General features: G+C 47.9%; 4 protein-coding genes across 4 annotated transcripts; 2 read left to right on the forward strand and 2 right to left on the reverse strand.

Moving 5' to 3' along the window:
* Nucleotides 1–2,476: 2,476 nt before the first annotated feature.
* Nucleotides 2,477–3,141, reverse strand: MYCFIDRAFT_195071 (uncharacterized protein; the record flags this gene model as incomplete). Its single annotated transcript, XM_007926295.1, has 2 exons — nucleotides 2,477–2,567; nucleotides 2,621–3,141. 2 exons carry the CDS (start codon nucleotides 3,139–3,141, stop codon nucleotides 2,477–2,479), a joined length of 612 nt encoding a protein of 203 aa, XP_007924486.1.
* Nucleotides 3,142–4,030: 889 nt separating this feature from the next.
* On the forward strand, nucleotides 4,031–6,047 carry MYCFIDRAFT_53810 (uncharacterized protein). Its single transcript, XM_007926108.1, has 2 exons — nucleotides 4,031–5,018; nucleotides 5,069–6,047. Exons 1-2 carry the CDS (start codon nucleotides 4,081–4,083, stop codon nucleotides 5,898–5,900), a joined length of 1,770 nt encoding a protein of 589 aa, XP_007924299.1. The 5' UTR covers nucleotides 4,031–4,080; the 3' UTR covers nucleotides 5,901–6,047.
* Nucleotides 6,048–7,017: 970 nt separating this feature from the next.
* On the reverse strand, nucleotides 7,018–7,438 carry MYCFIDRAFT_172930 (uncharacterized protein; the record flags this gene model as incomplete). Its single annotated transcript, XM_007926296.1, has 4 exons — nucleotides 7,018–7,118; nucleotides 7,166–7,178; nucleotides 7,237–7,317; nucleotides 7,367–7,438. 4 exons carry the CDS (start codon nucleotides 7,436–7,438, stop codon nucleotides 7,018–7,020), a joined length of 267 nt encoding a protein of 88 aa, XP_007924487.1.
* Nucleotides 7,439–7,846: 408 nt separating this feature from the next.
* On the forward strand, nucleotides 7,847–8,179 carry MYCFIDRAFT_102479 (uncharacterized protein; the record flags this gene model as incomplete). Its single annotated transcript, XM_007926297.1, has 2 exons — nucleotides 7,847–7,994; nucleotides 8,061–8,179. Coding segments are annotated over 2 exons (267 nt in total), but the record flags the coding sequence as incomplete, so codon positions are not given.
* Nucleotides 8,180–8,653: the final 474 nt, after the last annotated feature.

An 8,653-nucleotide genomic window follows, 5' to 3' on the forward strand; every position in this document is an offset into this window, starting at 1 on the left:
TAGGCGCCCTTATACTTCTTAACAACACTCTAATTATATAGAGATTATAGCTCTAGAAGGAAGTCGTACTCTTTAGCACTAAAGCAGAGTATATTACTCTAATAGAAGCATATAGAGAAATCTGCTAGCTCCGAAATTTAATAACTAAGCTTCAACTACTTACTAGGGAAGAAGTTAATAGGATTTATATCTAGGTAGACAACTAGTTAGCCATTTCCCTTATTAAGGACTATACAAATTCTAAGAGGTCGAGGCACGTTTCCCTTAGGAACTACTACTATAGAGAATAGTATACCTAGGGAAAGATTAGTGTCGAATTCGTCACTACTAACAAACAGCTAGCGGACTGTTTTACTAAGCCCAAATCTCTAAACAAAATTCTCTAATAATATAGCGTCTCTAGGACAAACTCCTAAGTTACTCCTTTAGAAAGAAAAATCTTATTTGTAGGATTAGAAAACAAGCTTTATACACTTATTGAATTTTATTCTAATTTCTGGAAACAGCCTAGCTACACTATGCAGTCTAAGCTGCAAAATTTCTTTTATAACAATATTAAGACTAAGTAGGAAGAAATACCCTAGCCCTTAAGAGTCAGAAACTCTCTAATGCTACAAGGCTTTTACTAATCCAGACTGCCTAGCCTATTTCAAAACCGAAAACATACATTACAGCTCTCTGTCTACTAAAAAAAACCGAATCTCCCTAATTAGCTACCTATCTTAGCATTACTGTCTTCGTAATTAGAGAAACCCCTCTAAGGACTACTAGAATCACGAGTCGAGCTAGGACTAGTAAACAACCTAGAACCTAGACTACGACTACGTCCCTAAGTAGCAGCCTAGGCATAAGCATTTACCTGCTATAGTAGCAAATTTGCTACTGCCTAGGCGCCCTAAGGAGTACTCTAATCGATGCTAGACGGGACTAGTATATACAGACGACGCTGATTAGTGCCTACTCTACTCCCCGGATTGCGAGGCGGTAGAGGCGCTATAGGCGTCTAACGATTCGTATTAGAGCGTAGCCGAGAGACGTAACCTAACAAAAGAATTAGTGTTTTTGCTTTAAAAAAATATATATAAGACTAGATTCAACTTACTAGAGAACTCGCATTAACTATAATAATTTAGGCTAGTATAGTTAGTGCAAGCGCCCTTTAGGAAAGCGATATCCTAACCGTTAATTCGATAACTTAGAGTTATACACTCTAAGTACGGACCCTTTAACTGCTTGCAAGGACCGCACTAGCTATTACTAGTATATACGCGTCTAGTAGCAGCCGTATATACAAGCGCGGTAGGCAAGTAGTTAATATTCGATTTTAAGCCTAAATTGAATGCCTTAGCCGCCTTGCGCAGACGCGGAGGCATACTTAGAAATAGCCGAGCATTATCCTAGCTCGTAATAAAATGCCTAACATTAACGTTGCGTAGCTAAGGCGGAGTCTGCTCCGGACTAATATTGGTTAAGTACTAGATGATTCTCTAGAGAATCGCGACAGTTAACTAAACTTCCTTAAGGACTACGCCTAGTTAGCAAATTATTAGAAAAGGGGAAACTCTAATAGCAATACTTACTAGTCTCTATAAGCTAGAGCTTATTATAACGCGAAGGGTGCCGATTCTTATTTAGATTATTACTACCGCCGCCGCTACTACTACTACCTATACTACTCGCTATACTCCCTAGGCTAGGGTAAAGAATTATCGCTATAATGAAGTCTCGGCTAGCTATTAGACTTAAAAGGTCTTAGTAAGAATTTGAAATCTAGTAGAGGCTGCTAGTGCTCTAGGGGTTGCTAAAGAGTAGATTGTAAAAGTTCAAGTTGTCTAGTTAAGTTTAAGTGTCTTTTATAAGCGCCTGCTAACCCTACAATCACGACTAAGGACATTACTCTAAAGCAAACCAATCAGCAAACAATATAATACAAGTACGTACAAGTAGCACAGTATATAAAGCTGTATATAAAGCAGATATAGTCTAACATCTAAAGATAGTCAGAAGATAAAGTGAAGCTCTAAGCCTAGATTTGGAGTATCTAATCTAATTAGCACATTATCTCTGCCTAAGGGGGAGTGTTATAGTTCAGTTAGGTAATATGCTAGTTAGCTAATACCATCAGCTAACCTATACCAAGAGGAAGGACACATAATAGGTATATTAACTACAGTTTCTATAGCAGGCTCCTAATCCTTCTTCGTATAGTTACATAGTTATCAATCCGATGATTAGTTGCATCCTCAGCACGATTCACAACAGGTGTCAGCTACCTGTGAGAGAGCCACCACCGTCTTGCCTGAAATGCTGGCTATCCATCGGGAGCAGGCGTGGCACCAAGCAGTGATCACATTGAAAAGCCCTTGCGCGTTTCTGCCAAGTGTGGGACGCCGCAAGATCATTTGAACCACAGCAGAATTTGCTCCGTTCGTGGAAGCACATGCATGCGTCGTGTCGTGAGTCGCATGATCCCCAGCTACAACCTCATTTCGAGTACAGCGCATGGCCAATTCTTGTCGCCGGCAGCAAATTCCTTGATCAGATGGAATCCCTGGCTTTCATAGTATCTACAGACACCACACGTCAGCAAAACAACGCAACTGAGATATGTGTCACATACTTGACGAGCTTGCGATCGTTTCCAGCAAAGCAGTCCAAGCAGATTCTTAACACTCCAGCTTCTCGGACCCGATCTTTCGCAAAAGCTATTAGAGCAGATCCCGCGCCCTTTCCAAGCACACCTGCCTTTCTATTCGACATCAAGTAGGCCAGATAGACGAATGGGTCTTTCTCGTCTTGTTCTGGCAGAATCGAGCGCACATATTCTGGAGATTTACCTTCCAGGACCAGGGCAGAGACAGGTATCGAGTGTGTGCTCTCAGCATTGCCCAGCGCCGTTTCTGCTCCGGCTACAAATGCACGACACCATTCCAACCCCCATTGATTCTCACGTTCACTGCGTTCAATCCACTCTTGTGCTCGCTTTCCAACATCTGGCCTGCTCTCTCGAACGGATTCTGTGCCCCACTGTTCCGCACTCCCTATCTCAGACAGCCAAGCGATCTGGGAGTCCATGAAGTCCACAAGAAGCTCATCATCTTTCTGCTCGAGGGTAGCTGGACGGATCAGGAAAGAAGCCATGTTGCACGCACGTGTGGTAAAAGTGCAGTCTGCAGAGTCGGTAGATAATATTAGCAGGAGAGATGTCACATATATGCAGACCATTTCAGCCTCATGTGAACCGACCTTATTGCTCCCGAGGAATACATCACTATGACTTGTGCGGGACAAGCTTCCCCGTCTGACACTTCCGAGTGAGTGGTGGTCAGCGTTCCTTTTCTCTGAGCCTCTTCAATGGGTTGTGCAAGCTGCGAGCTCTTCTCCAGAACTACACCGTAAAGCTCACAGTACTGCGCTGTGATACCGAGAAGATGTTGGTGCCAACGTGAGGCTGGCCGTGCAGAGAGTTTTGGGAACGCGTGGCGTCTCGACGCGTGTGTAGATCCGATGCGCAGCCAAGGCGGCTGGCTCCACAGTCCACCTCCCTCTTGGCGGAAGGAGCGATGGACGGGACGGGGCAGTATTGACATTATTTTATCAGTCGACCAGCACCTGGCATTGAGTTCTCCTTTCTTGTTGTCTGATGTTCAGTATCTCAAATGCCTAGATATGCGGCATCCATGTTGACGCACGCCCGATGGCAATAATGCAAAAGGGGAGCGCGCAAACTTTGGGCGATCACTCTTGCCTGACGAAGAGCCGATCGTGGGATGCAGATTCACGTCGGAGCAAAACGGAGACGGTGACCTGTCTTGGACGAGTATGCCAGTACTCTCTACGGCATGGCAGACCATCTTTCTCCCGTCACCGAGATGGACAACCTCATGCTCACCTAGATGGACAACCTTATTATGCTCACCTACACCATCTCACGCTGCACGCCTCGGCACAAGCTCCATTCGTGCCTACGTCCTTTAAGACTTGGCTATTGCCCGCCACCTGCACCCGCACCCGCACCCGCACCCGCACCCGCACCCGCACCCTCACTCCAGGACAAAGAGCCAGGCTCCATTGAGCACAATGAATTGCCCGTCACGAACAGACCCCGAACTCCCAGATGGCTGGAACCAGAACCCGAATCCACTGGCCGCTGACACCACCACACGAAGCGATTTAGGCAAGCTGGCCAGCGCCCGCGTGCAGCACGACCACAAGCTCAAATCCCAAGAGGGAGCCGGCGTCGAATTGAGAGCAGTGGGTGGACCCAGCGAAATCGAAGAGGAAGGAAAGTCAGTTCGCGCTCGCGATGGGGTATCGTCCTCCATCGCCTATCCTGGGTTTGGAGAGCAAATGCTGGAAGACACGATTGGCGCACGACGCCGTGATTCTCGCACTCCAAACCCTCAGCTGCCACGCTGGCAGCAACCTCTCGACAGAGCCCGCCGTGGTATCTGGCGATACATGAAGTTCATCGGTCCGGGCTTCATGATTGCAGTGGCATACATCGATCCTGGAAACTATGCAACCGATGCTGCAGCTGGAGCGACTTACCGCTTCAAGTTGCTTTTCATGGTCCTCCTCTCGAACATTTTCGCTATTTTTCTGCAGTCTTTGTGCATCAGGATGAGCACAGTCACCGGTCTCGACCTGGCTGAAATGAACAAGGAGCATTGTCCACGCTGGTTGAACTACCTTCTTTACTTCTTCGGAGAAGCAGCTGTTATTGCTACAGACATTGCTGAAGTGATTGGCTTCGCAATCGCCCTCAACTTGCTTGCACCTAAGCTCCCAGTCGTAGCAGGATGTGCTATTTCCATCCTGGACGTCATGTTCATCCTGCTCTTCTACCAACCAGAAGGCTCAATGCGCGCCTTGCGAGCCTTCGAATGCTTTGTCATGTTTCTGGTGCTCGGAGTCGTAATATGCTTCTGCTATCAATTGTCGTTGGTCAAAGGCGCTACTCCGGGCGAAGTGTTCAAGGGATACCTGCCGTCTAGTGCAATTGTTCAAGGACAGGGGTGGGTGAAGCTCAGTGTCTTTTGGGATACCAAACTAAAAATGCGTACAGTCTGTACCAAGCCTGTGGCATTCTCGGGGCGACAGTCATGCCACATTCACTCTACCTAGGAAGCGGCTTGGTGCAACCTCGATTGAAAGACTTCGACAAGAAGCACGACACCTACAGGACATCTCTCATCGTCGAACAGCATGCCGATGGACCAGCTGCGCAAAAGTACCGCCCATCCATGGCAGCTATCAAGGGCTGCATGAAGTACTCCATCATCGAGCTTGCCATCTCGCTCTTCACCTTCGCGCTGTTCGTGAACAGTGCCATTCTGATTGTCTGTGGTGCGTCGCTCTACTCTGTGGATGGTGCCCAGAACGCAGATCTCTTCGGAATTTACAATCTCCTGAATCAGCAGATCGGTCACGCTGCTGCGACCGTGTTCGCTGTTGCGCTCCTGCTTTCAGGCTGCTCGGCAGGTATTGTCTGCACCATGGCAGGGCAAATGATTAGCGAAGGCCAACTCAACTGGAAGCTCAAGCCTTGGGTTACGCGACTGTTGACCCGCTCCATATCGATTGTGCCGGCCATCCTCGTTGCAGGCACGATCGGGAAGAAAGGTCTCTCGGAAGCTCTGGTTGGATCACAAGTGGCATTGAGTGTCATCCTGCCGTTTGTGACCGCGCCGCTCATCTACTACACTTGCCGCAATAAGTACATGTGGGTGTATAGTGATGTGGTGGAGCGCAATGCAGATGAAGAGGAACGAGCGCAGCCCAGAATCGTTCACATGAAGAACCATTGGCTGGTCATGGTTCTGGCAATCATTATCTGGTTGATCATTGTTATTATGAACGTGGCCAACATCGTGCTAACGGGCTTGGGAGTCAACTAAGGATGTACCAATGATGACGGCGCTCCAAAGGCGCGGTATACTCATTTCTACTCGCTCAAATGTAGCTATCAGACTGGAAAGCGCTTCGCCTGCTCCATCGGCAGGCATTCTGTTCAGACAAACAAAATGGAAAGCTCCAATAACCCGCTCAATTCCAGATGTGTCTTATGCCGCGCCGTCCGTAGCATATTTGCCGGCGGTGTGAGGATTGCCGCAGGAAACGGCTCGAAAGGATATTTACGAGGTTGTTGCATCCGCGCCAGACATCCGCGACTCCTCATCCTCATCCTCACCCTGATGCTCGCTTTTACTCGTAACCCAGCCTCCAACACTTCTCGTAAAAACCTCGAATGATATGGAGTATACGAAGTCCTGGAAAGATGTTGCCAACATGGCTCTGAGCTCAGGGGCCAAGTTGGCGACAAATATAGACATGCCAAGAATAGGATAGAATTTCTAGAAGAAGTTTCCATTTGTCCCGAACCCGGAGCTCATCATATTCGTCGCCTCCCTGCACGACATTTACTGGATGACTTGGAGGCTCAACTGCATCGTGACCAAAAAGAAACTGCATAGCAAAGAAGGGATCCGGTTCTAATAAGCTCCCGAGCAAACAACAACGGTCATAGCACGGTCAGTTGATATATTTTGCGCTCCTGGAGTAACTGATAATTCTGTAAAACTATTTTTTATCTCTCGTGTCACTCGACGGTCTCGACCCGTGGCTGGCGACTGCCCTCTCAAGCATAGGGATGGAGAAGCACGAGCCACAAACTCTATTAAGCTCGTGGACCAAAATGTTTACATTGGTATGCTCGAACTTCCACTATAGACTATTTCTAAGACTCTAGGCGGAAATTAGTAGGCATTAAGAGACCCTCGAGAGCCTCTTTGCCCAACTATCGTAAGGCCCGTGCTAACCGCCGTGACAAAATGGTCCACTAATAGTCTACTACTGTCTATAAGGTGTACCGCAGTATAACTTTGAGAATCCGTATAGACTAACATTGCTACTCAAGCATACACCCTAGTTAAGCGAGATATACCCCCGTCCGCTATCTCGCTTGCTTAGGGTATACGCACATCCTTGCGAAGTCTATCGGCTGCTACAGAAATCTCAGATAGGAAGTGGCAGCAATATCATATAGTGGAGCCATGCAAGAGAAGATTTAGAAGAAGCCCCGGCAGACAGATCGAACAGCAATTCGGATAGGGAGGCTCACATGTCAATCGCAGACCTAGAATCTTCGGCAGTCCAAATCTACTCTGGCCAACTTGCTAACAAGATCTAGCGCTGAATCGCCGTTAATGTTGCAGCGTTCCGAATACGACTAACCGTTCCATTCAGTACATGATTACTACAACCAGGTTGATGGCTCCCGTCAGTAACTTTACGTGGCGAGCTATAAATGCAATTCTGAAGATAGCTCAAACCGGAAATCGGAGTCCTACTATCCGGGAATGACATGGGTTTTATCGTCTAGACGAGGCTGAGCGGTACGAGACCAGCATTGAGCCTTATTATAACCCTTCTCCATCCCTGCGGGAGATTATTACACTCGACTAGCGTAGTAGCAATGGCAGGGAGTGCATGAAGGTTGAGGAATGCGAGGACATAGGCAATTCTGGAATAGCCCGCGGACCATTTAAACGTGTATATAAAGCCTTCCAGGACGCATCATGTTAGAGGTATCACAATCAACATCAACACATCCTCCAACGCCTACACTCATCCTCACCAAGTTCCTCCCAGCCTCTAATCCGAGAATCAGACACGAGTATTCATAAAAATGCATTTCTCCCGCGCTGCTGTCCTCATCGCACTCCTTCCAGCTCTTGGATCAGCGACATGCACTCGATGCAAGAGCAAGAGCAAGGGCAAGGGCACGGGCAAATCTGATTCTCTCGCTGCTTCGATGGTCAACGCAGGCAACGCAGCTGGAGCAAACGACTGCGGAGACTCCAGTTTCGTCAAGGTCACAATGTCCAACAGGCCGCTTGTTGCAGACTGCCAGCAGCTTGTTGCCAATCTTGCTGGCAACCAAGAGTGGAGGGTCACGACTAGTGGTGTTCAGGTGGCTGTGTATCAGACTTGTAAGCTGGCATTGATCGATGACCTTCCAAGGAAGGAGAAAGATGCTGACTTGTGTTCTTGTGCAGGCGCTTTCAATGCCGTGTCCTTTGGTGGCGACTCCATCATCGGGAATGCGGATGTCATCGATCTGATCAACGATTCCATCAGCAAGTTTGAGGATAATGGATACGTCGGTGCGCAGGGCAGCTACAACATGTACGTTGCTTCGTCTGGGTCTGTGCCTTGCTCCGCTGCCAGCGGCGGGGATCAGCAGGTCAGAGTTGACTGGAGCATCGTCCACCCTTGAGCATAGCATCGTGATCTAGTGGAGGTTTCTGCATTCTCTGTCAATTACAGCGTCTTCACGCTTCGGAGGGCTATGACTTCTACGCCTAATCAACAGCTAAGCCGAGTTTTCAATTGGCCCAAACCCTTGGTAGCATAGAATGGGGAGGAATTGATATCCTTCCGATGCGTGAAGACGCTGTATGGTTAGGAATCTCATATCGCGAAAGCTTTTGTTTTTCATGATCTCACTCTCATTCGGTGCTGCTTCTAGGCCATGACTGCGGAGTGAATATTGGGCATTTCGCACAACATCCGCAGCATATGGTCCCAACTAGCTGTATACGACTTCTGTATTGACCTTGAGCAGGCTAGTGCGTTTCTGGAGCTCGGG

Source organism: Pseudocercospora fijiensis (assembly GCF_000340215.1).
Source record: "Pseudocercospora fijiensis CIRAD86 unplaced genomic scaffold MYCFIscaffold_3, whole genome shotgun sequence".
Taxonomy (NCBI): domain Eukaryota; kingdom Fungi; phylum Ascomycota; class Dothideomycetes; order Mycosphaerellales; family Mycosphaerellaceae; genus Pseudocercospora; species Pseudocercospora fijiensis.